The sequence below is a fragment of the Mesoplodon mirus genome (genome assembly GCF_964341445.2).
Source record: "Mesoplodon mirus genome assembly, chromosome: 18".
NCBI classification, from domain to species: domain Eukaryota; kingdom Metazoa; phylum Chordata; class Mammalia; order Artiodactyla; family Ziphiidae; genus Mesoplodon; species Mesoplodon mirus.
Genome location: NC_138994.1, coordinates 200172 through 216724, shown reverse-complemented (window position 1 = coordinate 216724; position 16553 = coordinate 200172). Strand labels below are relative to the sequence as shown.

Here is a 16553-nt window from a genome sequence, read left to right as displayed (position 1 = left end):
CAGGGGCCTTCGACTGCTTATAGAAGGCACTCAAGGGACTTCCCTGGCCGTCCAATGGTTAAGACTCCGTGCTTCCACTGCAGGGGGTGCAGGTTCGATCCCTGGTTGGGGAACTAGGATCCTGCATGCTGCGTGGCGCGGCCAAATTAATAAATAAATAAATAAAGGCGGCACTCAATATTTTGAATAAAAAAGGAAATCCCTCAAATATCAAAGCATATTAAAGAATTGCTCATATACAACTTAACTTTAACGTTTTATTTTGTGTAAAAAAGGGCAAATTTAGTGAATTATTTTCATCTTGTACACAAAGTTATAATTTTAATGCTTTTCACATCCATGCTGAAAATTTGCAATTTGGTAAAAATGAAAGGAACATAAATTTCTCCAAAGGAATTTTTCACGCCATTATATACACTTTACGAGAAAGTTTCAAACACTTTCTCAATGATCACAAGTTACCAAGAAAATAAAAGATTAAATTTGTACAGATATTGATCTATTTATCAAATACATACAGAAATGATGTAAAAACCTTATGCAGTTTACTTTGACCTCTGTCCTCAAAAGATTTGCCCAGGGACAGATACTTTTTCTTTTGTATAAATGACTGTGGCTTTATTTAAAATATGAAAATCAAAGGAAGAAACCCAGTTTAATCACAGTATTTTTAAAATCCCTTCCCAATAGTAAAGGATCATTACCAAATATATAGCACCATAATACAAATATTGACGGGAGAGGGTATTCACATCACACAAAATTAATAATAATAAAAACAAACAAACACTGAAACCCGTGTTAGTATCCGTAGAATAAGAAGTTGATAACAGCTTTAGCTTTCCTCATACACAGCAAGGAAAAGGTTAAAGAGTTTAAACTACCAAAAATCCCCAAATAATCCTAACAGGAAAAAAACAAAACAAACCCAAGGTCAGCAGTACATTTGAACCGTAGAATAGAATGGGGCTACTGAGTTGTACACTTGGAGTTGTGGCTAAGACATAAATCTCCTCTGCATCAACTCATTTTCTGTTCATCGGCAGCAGGGAGTTAGAGTCTGAACAATGAAGAGGGCTTCAGATTGTGTTTATTCGGTAGGAAGTCCTTACCAACATTTAACGTTGGTCACGGGATTAAGACACGAAACACTTCATAAATAGGTGGGAAATCTGAAAACACTCAGAGCCTGGCTTTGCTGTAGAACTGGAAGCGTATAAAACCTGGCTACAAATGAGCATTTCACAGAACTAATTACCAGGCTCCAAATCAAATCCCTCCTGGTTTATTCAGTTCCCTATAGAGCCCCTAAGCCCAGGGTACTGTTAGAGCACACGATACAACTGGCTTCTTGTGCCCATATCATGGAATCGGAGTCCTGGGTTTATTTAATTCACTAAGCCTGAGAATAAAGATTGTTGTAACCCTTGCTTTTTGGAAGTCTTCCAGGCTTTAAGTTTATAGGAAGATTCTTAAAAGTTAAAGATTTGGGAAGTGTGAGGATGTCACATTTACAGTAGGTCCCTCTCAGTAATGTTGTTTAAGATAAATATCCAGTAATTTAACAGCTGAATTCACATATACCTGACACATGAGAATCAACTTGGCATTGATATGATCTGCATGTATGCCCCTAAAGAGTCAGTATTAAGAAATGTTGACATGCGATTCCATACATTCTTACACTATAAAGTAACAAATTTTACTTCCAGTAGCAACTATAAAACCTTATGATATTAACCCCTCTTGCATAGAATGAGGTAAACCTGTGCATATTACCAATGCTATTATTCCCAAAGTAGAGCAATATTTTAGAAAATAAATTGCTGGTTTTTAATGTTCTATGCATTTTAAAATTCAAACAAAAAAAATCTTACCTAAAATGGTCTCCTGGGGCTTTCCATTAACATTTTTTAAAGCATTCCATAGGCTGAAGGACTGTAGAGGTTAATCATTTTGATTAATTTCTAATTAGCCCTACCTATATTCCAGAGGAGATGGTCAATATTACCACTCTGAAGAGGCCAGGCGAAGACCCAGAAGCACTTCTAGAACAGATGCAAGTAATTCCTGAGAGTTTAGTTTATGAACCTCACTGGTAAATGCTAAAGCTCTCTCATTCAGTCACAACTCAGAAAGTCAAAAAATGCAGAGAGCAAACCTTTCACCAATTTACCCTTATATCCTTTTTTCAAAGGAAGCCATGTGAATTTTAAAATAGGGAATGTTCAAAATGGTCCAAATCCGTTATTATTGTTAAAATTAATTCCGAATAGAGTTAAAGACAATTCATACTAATGATATATATATATATATATCATTAGTATGAATTGTCTTTAAATTTTAAGGAAATTAAATTCTCTTTCAAATTAGTTTTCTAACAAATCCAGGATAGTTAAAAGCAGAGCTGGAATGATTTTGAAATCTAAACTTATCTTGGCTTTAAACAACTGTTAATTTGATTCTTCTGGTAATACAGAACATGTGTTTTGGGGTGTGGTTATACCAAGTATTATCTCACAGATGGAGAGAAATGGCAGAGAACTGATGAGAATCCCTTTTGTGGGGTATTTTTTAGTAAGGGAAAATAAAATAAACTTAGGACAATACTGCATTTTCCCCAACCCCTCAACATGTAGACTGAGATCTTGTATATCTTGTCAACCATTCCAGTTTAACACTTTAGTGTTAGGATAATAATTTTACTCATTTTTTAACTAAAAGAGAACATATAAAAGTATCCAGAGTTCTTCCAGTTTTATACAGAACTCCAAAGAAATTTTCACAGAATGAAAAACATTTCTGTACAAATATTTAAAATGGGCTGCAATAAAATGCCAACAAACAGAATTACCCTTCCGTGATCTATGTGGTGATGAGCTCTCCATGGGGCGGGGATGGGGGGATGTTCAGTTGCATATTCTGCAGCAGAGGAAGCTGGAGATGTGACTGGCCTAACTTCCAAAATCCCAAAATCTCCCAACAGGTACCAAAAAGGTTCATTTGTAATGACAGTTCATTTGCATTTACAACTATATCCTTCTTAAATCATTTCTTCAATCCTGCTACCTAAACTTTAATCTTACCAAAAAAGTTAGAATTTCAGTTCTTGTTAACAATGCACATAAATCCAAACTTGGAAAATATTACAAAATTCTTTCAAAAGCTTCAAATACAACACAAAAATTGTCCATCTTTATAAATTGAAAAATTTCCCCCCACAGCTAAAATAGTTTCCCTACCCACTTGAAAAATCTGGAACTGAAATTTTCTATGTTTAGCAAAATGTCCCAGTAGAATAGCCCCGCTGTACAGCTGGATTGATTATAAATCAGTCCTGTGTAAAATTCTTTCCCTCCCGCCCTCAGTTTCTGAGCAACCTCAGGGCTCTTGTTTGATGTAGAAGTTGGCAGAGCCATTGCTTTCCTGATCAGATGCTCCTTGGAGGAAATTATAATCCTCTCCATCTATCAACTCCTCCTTCAGCTGCAATGTAGTCACTGTAAGAAATAAATGTACAAGATGTTATTAAGTCTTTCTAGAATATTCAGATTGCTTCATGTTCCACCAGCTTCACAGTTAATAAGACTTCTTCATGTCTTCAATAACTCTTAAAACTAACCCCCCCGAAGGAAGAGCATTTAATTAATTTTAATTTTCAAAGTATATTCGTAGTTAAGAAGAGTTCCAAAAAGGAACAATACTGCAAATTGGACACTGCACAAATGGACACTGTCAATGAAATGTTGAAGGTAATAGTGATCACTAATTTGACCAGAATGATTAGAATTTTTCTCATGATTAAGTATGCACTTTTTAAAAAATTTTATTTATTTATTTATTTATGGCTGTGTTGGGTCTTCGTTTCTGTGCGAGGGCTTTCTCTAGTTGCGGCGAGCGGGGGCCACTCTTCATCACGGTGCGCAGGCCTCTCACTATCGCGGCCTCTCTTGTTGCGGAGCACAGGCTCCAGACGCGCAGGCTCAGTAATTGTGGCTCACGGGCCCAGCCGTTCCGTGGCATGTAGGATCCTCCCAGACCAGGGCTCGAACCCATGTCCCCTGCATGGGCAGGCAGACTCTCAACCACTGTGCCACCAGGGAAGCCCCTAAGTATGCACTTTTATGTCAATGTCTACATAAACAGCATATTTCTTGGATAGTTCTGAATAATAAGTAACACAACAAATGACTTTAATGTTATTATCTCCAAGGAGTACCTAAAGACTCCCTTCATAAAAAAGATATAAATCTGATAATATTAAACCTGTATTAAAACTAAAATCAAGAAAAACTGAAGTAATCATTTAAGGTAAAATAAAAATTGACACCAGCAACGTGAAAATCCTTGGTATAAAAAACAGCTAACTTTGGGAATTCCCTGGTGGTCCAGTGGTTAGGACTCTGCACTTTCAATGCTAAGGGCACGGGTTCAATCCGAGATCGGGGAACTAAGACCCTGCAAGCTGTGCAGTGCAGCCAAAAAAGAAAACAAAACCAAAAACAGCTAACATTACCAATGGGATCACTTAACAGTAGTACTACCTGTCTGAGTTCTTATCTGAAGACTTCTTCTTTTTTTTTTTTTTTTCCGGTACACGGGCCTCTCACTGTTGTGGCTTCTCCCGTTGCAGAGCACAGGCTCCAGACGCGCAGGCTCAGCGGCCATGGCTCACGGGCCTAGCCGCTCCGCGGCATGTGGGATCTTCCCGGACCGGGGCATGAACCCGTGTCCCCTGCATTGGCAGGTGGACTCTCAACCACTGTGCCACCAGGGAAGCCCTGAAGACTTCTTTTTTAATGAAAACAAACAACAGTATAGGCAATCCTCAATTTATGAACAGGTCATGTTCCAATAGGTCTTTATTTTTATGGACAACTGTTTTTCAGTTTCCAGTATTTTCAGTGGGGTTTAGGTTTCTTGGTAGTCACTGAAGTCATGCTAGTCATAATTTTTAGTGACAGGAGGGCTCTTCTTACTGCATGGACAAGCAAGAAGAAAAAGAGGAATGTTTTCTTTGCTGGTCCCAGCACTGGTTTTAGGCAAAAGTTTAGGCTGTTTAATTCTGAGATTTTCCTATCCCTTTTTATAAACATCTCTTAAGTTACCTCAACGCAGTTAGCCAGTAATTTCAGGCTGCCCTAAATTCTTTCCCTGAAGCCCACCCTCTACTTCCTATAGAACACCTCCCTTCAAAAAAATTACTTTCCTACCTTTTAAATGCAAATGACCTCAGCTAGGTGTTAAACAAACACTAGTCTTAGTAACTGCCAACATCTCAGAGATGTATTCGAGTTTCTTAAAAAGTTACTGTTTAACCAAAATTGAGTTGGTAAAGTTTCAAATAATTTAAAGAACAGGTGACCTTTTATGCTTATATTCTCACTGGAATCTAATCCCATGGTGAGTAATGCTAATTTTCTTCTTCAATTTCTTCAGCACAGAGACCTGTTAAGTCAGAGGTCACAAAGGGGGCTTTTCCCTCCCTCACCTCTGCCCTGTGGTTCTTTTAAATTGACTGAATATTCTGAAACAGGAGATTTCATATAAAACCATGAAAAGTAGGGAGACTTGGTAACATAAGACTAGCATTCTTGAATGGCTATTAACAGTGGGAACCAATGTAGCCTAAGGCCTCCCTCCACACAACTTGTGACTCTCAGGCTGGCTGCTCAGCCACTGAGTAACCACCTATCTGCTTCCTGCAGGGACTGTCTCCAAAGGAAAGGTGAAATTGTTTTGTTTCTTTTTTTATGACTCTTTTCGTAACAATTGGAGTGAGAAGATGAAGATATATATGGAATGTAAATTGGGAACTGCTTATACAGGGGGAAAAAGGTCAATTTATGAGAAGAATTAGGACTCAAAGAGTATTTAGATGAGTAGTAAGCCAACTAAGTTTCATGAAACAATAACACCACGTGGAACAATATTAAAATGGCTACTTTTAAAGTCAAATAGTGATAGAAAAATACTTTGTGTCTTGATTTTAGTTACAAAAGATTAGTTTCAAAAATAATGGTCTTTGACATCTTATCTAATAATTTAAAGAATAATCTTTTGGGGCTTCCCTGGTGGCGCAGTGGTTAAGAATCCGCCTGCCAATGCCTGGGACATGGGTTCGAGCCCAGGTCCAGGAAGATCCCACATGCCGCGGAGCAACTAAGCCCGTACGCCACAACTACTGAGCCTGTGCTCTAGAGCCTGCAAGCCACAACTACTGAGCCCGCGTGACTACAGCCCGTGCTCCACTACAAGAGAAGCCACCGCAATAAGAAGCCCGCGCGCAGCAACAGAGATCCAACACAGCTAAAAATAAATAAAATTAAAAAAAAAAGAATAATCTTTTGAAATAATGCTAATTCATTTTATTTTACTTTGGCACTTGTTTTGGTAATGGTGTTAAAAAATTTAATAGCCCAAAGACTGAAAAGTGAATACACTATGCCTACAATAATAGCAAAATACATACCAATCAGACTGCTGAAAGGTAAAGAAACATGACTGTGCTTACTTTCTTTAAAAAATCCTTTAAAAGATTAGTTAATATGATAAAAATGCTTTTATGGAGGATATCAAACATATAACAGTTATCCTTCAAATCAAACCAACATGCATTGTTAAGGACATTTGAACAATACCATGAAAATAAACACATGGAGAAGGAAAAATCCCAAATTTCATTAAAGGTGCAGTACCCACAATAAAAGGTTGATTAAAACAATATCTTGTTATATGATGATCAGATGGCTAAATGAATGAGAAAAGAATTACTGTGCTTCAAGACCAAACATGTTCCATTCAAACAGATGCTTTTTGTTTTTTTTTTAAATGTAAGAAAAGTAAATTGAAATTCTAAAGCATATCCTGAAACTATTTGCACTTATTATTAACAACAAAGTTCTGGATTATGCTTCTACTCATGTTAAAATATGGAAACAATGTTCTTAAAAAAAAGTAACTCAAGATAAAGGTGAAACAGTCACTCAGGTGTGTAATGTTCTAATGCAAAGTTTCAGTGTTTTTAAGGAACCTAAAATAAAGCCTGTCTGGTATCTTCACACTAATCATTTCTCCTTTACAGGCCTTATTCTCAATGAATGATGGATGAAATAAAATAGATCCTGTGGCTGATGTCACTTTCTACACAAATGCATTTTCTTGGTTCTGTTTTTAAAAGGAAGTTACTTTGCTGACTTTAATCACTAACATTTCAGAAGACAATCTAACAGAAATCACATTTTCCTAGTTAGCAGTCCATAAATAATAAATTCTCTCAATAGCTAAACAAATCATAGCTTTCAGAGAGTTAAGACAGCAACGTAGTCCCTACATAGTTTCACCACAGTAAAATCACATTAAATCCCACAAGATGTGCCCCTAGCTCAGAAGACACACACAATAGACACTAGTGGAAAGGGAAGTCACTTAGGAGGCTTTGTGGGTTCCATCCTGTATGCCTACTCCAAGTTCCTGGGTTTTGCCAATCCTGAGAGTCAAGTTCTCTCACAAAACGTGACACACGCCTTCAAAATCAGTCTAATGCTTAAAGAAAATACATCTAAAATGCAATAAAAATTCAAACATATTCAGAGCTCACAATATTATCTATAGTTAATCACTTAGGTTACAGAAAACTTTCATAATAACAAGTACAAAAAGAAAAAAGTTACAAAGACAAGAAAAGAAGTTGAAAGGCTCTTTAGACATTTGAAGGTATTTCCATAAAAGAGCAGGTAAACTTGCATTTGCAGTCCTAATCCATTTCTTATACAAGAAAGGTATAGTAATTTTCTCTAGATATAAAGATATGAGTGATCTTCAGAGAAACAGACTAGGAAGGATCAAGATCACCTAATACACTGTTTAAGAAGGCAAAAACTAAAGAACACATTTTAAAATGGAAAAAAAAAAGGCTGATGACAACTTCAGGTGCAAAAATATTAGCAAACAGAGGAATGAGAAGAAAATAGAGCTAGGTACTAAGTCCCATCATGGCTTTCAACATATAAAAGGCATTTTAAAGACTGCAAATTAGATAAAAAATTGTTTAAAAGCAATAGTTAGGATATGGCAGAATATAAGCCAAGGTAGATACAACTTTGGCTTTGGGGCTATTTGATCTGTACTCACGTCTAAGATTCATCATATGCAAGTGAAGCCTCTGACATTCTACGGTAACATGTTTGTTCTTAGCATTTACAAAGGGCAGTCTTCCTTATACTCTACCAGCTTAGCCTAACCAATTCAACTCAAATTAAATGTCATTTACTTACTTAATCACTGTACATATATAAACATGAAATTATAGAAATAAATTTCACTCAAATTCAATACCAAAATTATACAGGTGTTATATTTCCAAATCCATGTTATTCAACTAAGATTATGGTAAATGTTACTACCAGAACTAAAATGACACAGGAATACAATACACATCCTGTCTACTGAATGAGACGCTATGGAATGCTATGAACAAAGCCTCATTTTTGGATCTGATTAATCAGATTGCTCCCTTATGGCATACTTCTCCCGCAGGTCAAGTCACGTAGAATTCTGCAATGCAAAATGTTCAACCATTTTAACGAAACCATGAAACAGTACAAGTTGTCTCACAATTCCATAAACTGAAATCACAGCTTTACCCGAATTTGAAGCTCAAAAGTGGCTTGTAACAAAACAAAAATCCTTCCCTGATTATTCATTTTAGTGAAGTGACTACCAAAGACTAATGAAAATGAATTTTTTAGTTGAAAGAAAAAGAAAAATTTAATGTCAGCATCTGTCGTGCCAGACCATGCTTCTGTCTCCCACCACCCTAACCCAGACTTTGACCCTCTGCAGTACCTGAGGTGCGGATGTGACCAATTACCTGTTTTGAGGCTGGGACTGAACTCTCGGCTAGTGCGGGGAGGTGGGAAGACCTCCGGGGCTGTCTGTGCTGGAAGGGCTCGATATAGAGGGGGAGTCAACTCTTCGCCACCAGAAAAGCTCCTCTGTACCCCCCCTGTCATGGGCAGGCTCGACAAACTGACAGGCTTCTTCCCAACTGGCATCTTCCTCTCTAAATATCAAGTTAAACTAAAGTAAGCTTTTACTTACATGTGTGGTAAGAAAACTGCATCATAACTAGGAAAGGTTGTGCTGCACAGGATACTTTGAAAAGAAAAACAACTATGCAAGGTTTGTATTTCTGAAAACAAGGGGTGTGTGTGTGTGTGTGTTGGGGAGTGGATGATGGGGGAGATTATTTCTAGTTTCTCAGAGTCTGGTAATCCTGGTTCTTGACTCTCTAATCAATTTAAAACAAAACAACGCAAAATGAACTACAGAGAGCATCGAGTGTGGAGAATAGCTGGCTAATTACCTTCAAAAAAATTTTAGTTTGAGGGGGACTGACAATCCAATGGCAGAGAGGGTTCTAAAACCCTACTTGTAGGCATTTCACTGCCCATATAAGCCCAAACACACACTGTCCTTCAGGGAGAAATCAAACAGTTTAATTAATGAATTGTACGAGTGGCAGGATTTTACTGATATGAAATGTGCTCCCCTAACTTTCGGTTTATAATTCACTCTTTTAGAAAACAATTATAATTCTTATTCTCAAAAGCAGTTCTAAAATTTAAATGTTTGTTGCCTGCAAGTTCTTCGGCAATCTAGTTTCTTTTGAAACACCCTTTGGTTACGGTATCATAAGCACACATAAGCTTTCAAAGACTTACACAATGCTTTTACCAACAACAAAAAAGTAAGCTTTGTAAATACTGAACAACCAAACATACTGCATTAATTTGATTGAAAGCTGAAGGATACTTACATATCTTTGTGACTATAAATTATATCTGTTTTCTTCCAGAGTTTACAAATGACTCAGGCAAGAGCAATCAGAAATTATCCTTTGCAAAATCAGAACTAAAAGACAAATCTAAGTTAGACAGTATTCTTATGTAAAATGATCTGGAAACCAAGCTCCTGTGCGTACACATTCAACTCTCAACTGCCAAACCAAAATCACTTGCAGCATTCATTTAGACGAAAAAGTCTAATGTACTACACACTTGGAGGTAAAAATGCAAGGAGAATCTCCAACTCTCTACTACTTACAATAGCCCCTGAAGATGGTACAGAAATTAGCGCTGGTTTTCCTGCTCTAGGATTACTAAGCCTTGAGGAAAAAAAGGCTTTTCAGATTGGACAGATCATGTGCACACAACAGTCTATATGATTCCCTCGACAGAACATCACCCTTATTTTTCAGAAGCACTAGTTAATAGTTATCCCTTTGCAGCATGAACACAGCCAATTAAAAAATAGGCTAGAACCTGCGCACCACAATGAAGAGTAGTCCCCTGCTTGCCGCAACTAGAGAAAGCCAATCTACTGTCTAGTTCTGTAAAAAATAAGCCTTACCAAAGAACACACTGATGGATGATTTTAGGTACAAAAAGATCAAAGAGCCATAAGATGAAACAATAGAGCCAGAATATAATAATCTGTAGACAAACTTAAAAACAAATAAAAGGTTTTGTGGCCTATCTGACTGATATAAATCTGCATGCAATGGATAAGTTACGTTCCTGGACCCCAACCTCTTTCTTATTTTGGCAAGTAAAGTTGTGTGGAAAAAATTTCTAAGAAATTATTTGCTGAGTAATGTGAAGAAATAAAAGGAACAGTGTCCTTACAATGAAGATTGCTTCTTCATTCACAAAGCACTACAATTCCTTATCCTCAATTCCAAAATTCAAAGGTTTTTTTTGGCAAAACTTTGGCAACAAAATCAAACCTCACTTGGTGATACTATTTATAATCTTTATTTGGCCCATTAAATGTAACTGTTTATATATATTTTGCTTCAAAAAATGCTGCAGATGGGGCTTCCCTGGTGGCGCAGTGGTTGAGAGTCCACCTGCCGATGCAGGGGACACGGGTTCGTGCCCCGGTCCGGGAGGATCCCACATGCCGTGGAGCGGCTGGGCCCCTGAGCCATGGCCGCTGAGGCTGTGCGTCCAGAGCCTGTGCTCCGCAACGGGAGGGACCACAGGAGTGAGAGGCCCGCGTACCGCAAAAAAAAAAAAAAAAAAAAAGAAAAAAAATGCTGCAGAGTCTGCAAGGGGTGTTACATAATATATGCTACACACACTGTATTTCTTTTCTAAAATCCAAAAATTTGTAAATTCCAAAACACATTTGGCCTCTAGGATTTCTAATAAGGGACTGTGAGTCCCTAGTTCTTTTCTTTCTTATGTCCAAAGGACAATTTAAAGGCATTAGAGGGACTTGCCTGGTGGCGCAGTGGTTAAGAATCCACCTGGCAATGCAGGGGCCATGGGTTCGATCCCTGGTCCAGGAAGATCCCACATGCCGTGTAGCAAGTAAGCCCGTGTGCCACAACTACTGAGCCTGCGCTCTAGAGCCCGCGAGCCACAACTACTGAGCCCGCGTGCCACAACTACTGAAGCCTGTGCGCCTAGAGCCTGTGATCCACAAGAGAAGCCACTGCAATGAGAAGCCCGCGCACGGCAATGAAGACCCGACACAGCCAAAAATAAATAAAATAAATAAATTTAAAAAAAAAGGCATTAGAGATGATGTCATAATACTAAGAGTTATTAAAATGTTAAAGAACAAATTATATTTTTAGCTAAATTCATTTCTTCAGCTAATCCAGAAATCTGATAACGTTAAATGTCACTAAAAACTGGGATAGTGATATCATCACTTCATTAATTTCACATTTCTTCCCATGTCCCCAGCCCATTAATTCAAAATAATTAAGTCCCATAAACCATAAACAAATCATGTAGGTGTCACACTGAGGAGGTATGTGAACTGTGTATACAATGCTCAGAAATTCGTCCTAAAAAATGTCATAAAGTCACTAATAAAAAGCATTCTTAAATTCGACACATTGCAAAGAAAATTCTGAAATCTCATAATAATAATAAATAAAAAGTGAAAACACAAGCCAAAGCAGCCTGTCTTAGAGAAAGCTTAGTGATCACGTCTGCTATGGTTAGTCCACTGACATGAAGTTACTACATGACTTCTTGCTAATCAGTTCCAGATAAGTGGGAAATCACTTTGATCTACCTGGTCTGGCAATGTTCTCTAGAGTTCTTTTAGGTGAGTATCAAACACGGTAAGCAGCCAGTCAGCAAAATAATTTTTGGTCTGTGGGAGGCTTATGTCCATAATATAAAAGAGAGGGTAAGAGACAGGCCTGATGGTTATCACTATTGTGAGGCTGACTTGGGTTTCATGTGGGGAGGAAACTAAAGCACCACTGCAGTGGTTGCTAGAAGTCTCCACTGAAAAAACAATTAACATCAACTATAATCAAACGTGTGAAGGTATATTTGATTCTTCACACTATTTCAGTCTCTTGGTTGTTAATGAGACAGATCAGCACTTACTTGAACATATGGCAAGTCAGCTGCAAAAATCTGTTTTAGTTTTAATCCTCTAATATACTTTTTACTTTAAAAAAAATCTTTAAGTAAAAATAATCTTATCTAAGAATGAAATATTCCATGACAGGTTTCATGAAGAGAAAAATCTGTAGTTTTCTATGGGGTGGAGGAGGGAGATTTTAAAAGAATCAGAGCTATCAATATATTTTATATTATTTTGGCTATTAATATCAGTAATCATTCATTGTAAGGTAAAATATAATACAGACAGCATATTGAAAAAGATTTTCTTAAGCCTGATTGTGTTAGCTATCAACTTGAATTTCTTTTCTTTTTTTTTTTAACTTCAATTTCTTACAAGTATCATTCTAGAAAGAGAGTTTTGGTTTATAAGAAGGATGGGTTTATTAGTCTCCAAGTCTACTGTAAGCATCAAGCATCTGCTTTTACAGTTTTTTTTAATAAAAAATTTAAAAAAAGGATTAATTTTCAGAAGGTTTACATATTACTGCAACAATCATTCACAGACTCTATTCTTTACCGTATATCAAATATTATGGTAATAATTTTTCCTGTCAATCAAAGGTAAGTGCTTCTCATTATTGAAAAGGTTTGCCTTTTATGGCATACTGCACCTTTAAGCATAATACAGAATGCACAGTTATCAGCTCTCACAAGGGATACCATTTCTGTGCAACAATACCAAGACCCCAGTTGGCTGACAAGTTAGGAAATGTATATAAACACCACGTGGTGACCCACTTTTCTTATGTCCTTTGTATTGCTGGGACTTAGCTTTTTTCTTCTGTTTTGATGAACCTGATTGGCTTTCTCTTGATGCTAAAAAATAAGAGAAAATTGGTATCAAATAATTGCTTACAACTCTAGATACAACTTAGATGAACTATCTTCACCAAAACCATGACGTTTATAAAAGTACACGATGCTTTGAAAATAAGAGTACTTGTTCCTGCAAAACCATGAAGCTCAATACCAGATTCCATTATTTATTCAATAAGCACTTATTATATTATATATCACTAAATTTTAGCCTATAACTTTAAACTCATCAAAGGAAGTCTAGCTTAATTTGGTGAGTGCTCTTAATGTTGTGTTTCTATAGTCATTAAACAACTGACTATTGAGTTCACAATGCCATGGTACACATGGTCTGATTCTGTGATATTGTTGTTGAGTCTTAAGATCTTACCTGGCAACCAATCAGACATAGGTATATTCTTGTCCTGTGAGCTCACAAGATGATTTATGTGAGATAGTCCTCGGAGAATTGCTGATTTTTACAAAAGGACACCTTTTCTGTATACCAACTTACACTGTGATGCTGGAGGCTGTAGTTGATATCCAGTTAATTGACACCACCCTACAGGATAGAGGTCAGGGGATTCACAGTCTACCCACTGATCATATTCTTCTTCCCATCCATCAAAATGTATCCTCAAGAGACGATGAATAATTCGAGTTACTGTGGCTACACATATTAATCGTGGCTCCATGAGATCTACTGCTTCTAATTTCATTCCTACACGAAATCCGTGATTTGGAACATCCTAACATCGAGAAGCAAAATATTAACACTGGTGAAAAGAAGAATGTATAACTCTACTAACACTAAGAAAGACAAAAGAGAAGTAACATAACCAATTAACAACTTAGACCCCAAAAATCCCAAATAATTAATTACTGAAACATAGGAAGGTGAAGCATGTAAGAACTAGTTAGGAAACGTATTCATTCCTATTTTACTCAGATTAAAAGTGAAACAAAGTTTGGAAACAAGCTTCAATACCTATGTAAAGGAAATACGTACATTGTTTTACTAATCTATATTTGTTTATATTAATCTCCACTAAGAAATTCTAACATAAGGCGAAGACATTGATCAACAATGATTTGCATTTGTGAAGCATCAAAAAAAATCCACATAAGTATTATGCGATCTTTTAAATTTACCTTATTAAATAGTTTTACTGGTGCTGCAATGGAGCCAGTTTCCCTGAGGTAGTCAAACCATTTAAAAGGAAGTTTTGTGTAACCTGAAAAACACAACTGGTTTAACTAGGAGTTCACCTAAAATTAGTGTAATATTAAAATGTAGATATAAAGTAATTCAGTGCACACCACAATCTCAAGTGCTAATGCTGTACAGGACAATAGTTCCTCCCTGTTATATGGATATTCTTCTTTTTCTAGGCAGAAACAGGTGCGCCCATTTATTCTAATGCCAAAGTAACTCTCCTCTCCTCAGTGTATAAGAACTATAGACTTTTGCTTTTTAATCCTAGGCTTAGAACAGTCTAATATTTAATATTTTTTCAGTAGTATTTTTCTTTCTTTGTAAGAAAGAACACTGGCTGGGCAAATACTATTTTTATAGTCTTCTGTTTTGGCTTTTCTCCTTCTTAAGAGAAAAATCCAAGGCTCAGATATTGAAATTAGGAAAGTCACTGGTTAAGACATATGAGCTATTTAAGCGTATGTACTCTTTTAAAAAGTCACATGGTAATCATTTTTATTTTTTAATTTTTTTTGGCCACACCGCTTGGCTTGTGGGATCTTACTTCCCCGATCAGGGATCGAACCAGGGCCTCGGCAGTGAAAGCCCCGAGTCCTAACCACTGGACCGCCAGGGAATTATTCCCTCATATGGTAATCTAAAGATGAAAACTTGCTTTTCTCTCAAAGGCTAAAGTACCTATTTTTTTTAAAAAAGTTCATGTATGCAGTAGCTCTTTGAGCCTACATCAACATCTCAACAGGGCTTGAGAATACCAATTCTTATTATAAAATGTACAGATGCTGAGGGAAAATTCTACACCAATGTAATTTATTAAAGCTACCTAGGATACAGTTCTTTATGTTTTCAGAGCACCCCCAGCTCTTGTTATGTACGCATATGTTTATATATACATATACACACATACTATATTTTCATACAGCAAGAAATCTAGGGCTGTGGTATATGTTGTAAACTGGTACCATGTAAAAGGAAAGCTAGGATGAAAACCCAGTGTATATATTAGGAAGAAGTACCTCTGGGTGGAGTAAGTTCAATCATGTTAATTTCACAGAAACCAACAGGGAAAATAGAAGGGGAGGTTGCATGATAACAGAACCAGTCAGATCCATCTGCTGCTTCTGAGCCATCGATCCCAATCATCAGGAATCCATCAGCCAGCACCTTTTAAATTAACAGAATTCCAAGTATTTAAAATTAGGTACCCACAATGTTCACTGCAGCACTATTTACAACAGCCAGGACATGGAAGCAACCTAAATATCCACTGACAGATGAATGGATAAAGAAGTTGTGGCACATATATACAATGGAATATTACTCAGCCATGAAAAGAAATGAAATTGAGTTATTTGTAGTGAGGTGGATGGACCTAGAGTCTGTCATACAGAGTGAAGTAAGTCAGAGAGAGGAAAACAAATACCGGATGCTAATGCACATATATGGAAAAAAAAAATGGTACTGATGAACCTAGTGGCAGGGCAGGAATAAAGATGCAGACGTAGAGAATGGACTTCAGGACATGGAGGTGGGGGGAAGGGGAAGCTGGGACAAAGTGAGAGAGTAACACTGACATATATACACGACCAAATGTAAAATGGATGGCTAGTGGGAGGCTGTTGCATAGCACAGGGAGATCAGCTCGATGCTTTGTGACCACCTAGAGGCGTGGGATAGGGAGGGTGGGAGGCTCAAGAGGGAGGGGATATGGGGATATATGTATACATATAGCTGATTCACTTTGTTGTACAGCAGAAACACACATTGTAAAGCAATTATACTCCAATAAAGATGTAAAAAAAAAATTAGGTACCACTATTATAAAAATGATCCTTTTAGTGACATTCTAAAAGAAAGGAAAATCTATTACATAAAGATCTCTTAAAAGTGAAAAATGTTTATTTAATTACCTTAAATAACTGAAATTATAATGAAAAACATCTGTGTAAGTCCTAGTGTGTACCAGAAATAACAGCATGGTTACACAGAAGTGATTTCAGAGGTCTAGGGAAAACAGTCCCTCTGCCAATGGCCAAGGCTGAGTGCTCTTTTACAATTTAACTATCTAGTCTCAGCTAAGCTTTAAATCTTACTCAGTAATA

At 36.9% G+C, this 16553-nt stretch overlaps 1 protein-coding gene across 11 annotated transcripts in view; it reads right to left on the bottom strand.

The window, feature by feature from the left end:
- Positions 1 to 2308: 2308 nt before the first annotated feature.
- Positions 2309 to 16553, bottom strand: part of MBTD1 (mbt domain containing 1) — a 64309-nt gene continuing 50064 nt past the window's right edge. For 7 of the 11 annotated variants that reach the window (XM_082604445.1, XM_082604443.1, XM_082604437.1 and 4 more), the window contains 5 exons: positions 15468 to 15615; positions 14388 to 14470; positions 13750 to 13984; positions 13179 to 13256; positions 2310 to 3500 (listed from right to left, as the gene is read on the bottom strand). In XM_082604445.1, the coding sequence (XP_082460571.1) occupies positions 3382 to 3500; positions 13179 to 13256; positions 13750 to 13984; positions 14388 to 14470; positions 15468 to 15615 (663 nt within the window). In that variant the 3' untranslated portion in view covers positions 2310 to 3381. Of the gene's footprint in view, positions 3501 to 13178; positions 13257 to 13749; positions 13985 to 14387; positions 14471 to 15467; positions 15616 to 16553 lie in introns of all 11 variants that reach the window. The other 4 variants (XM_082604446.1, XM_082604447.1, XM_082604444.1 and 1 more) reach the window with 1 other exon arrangement.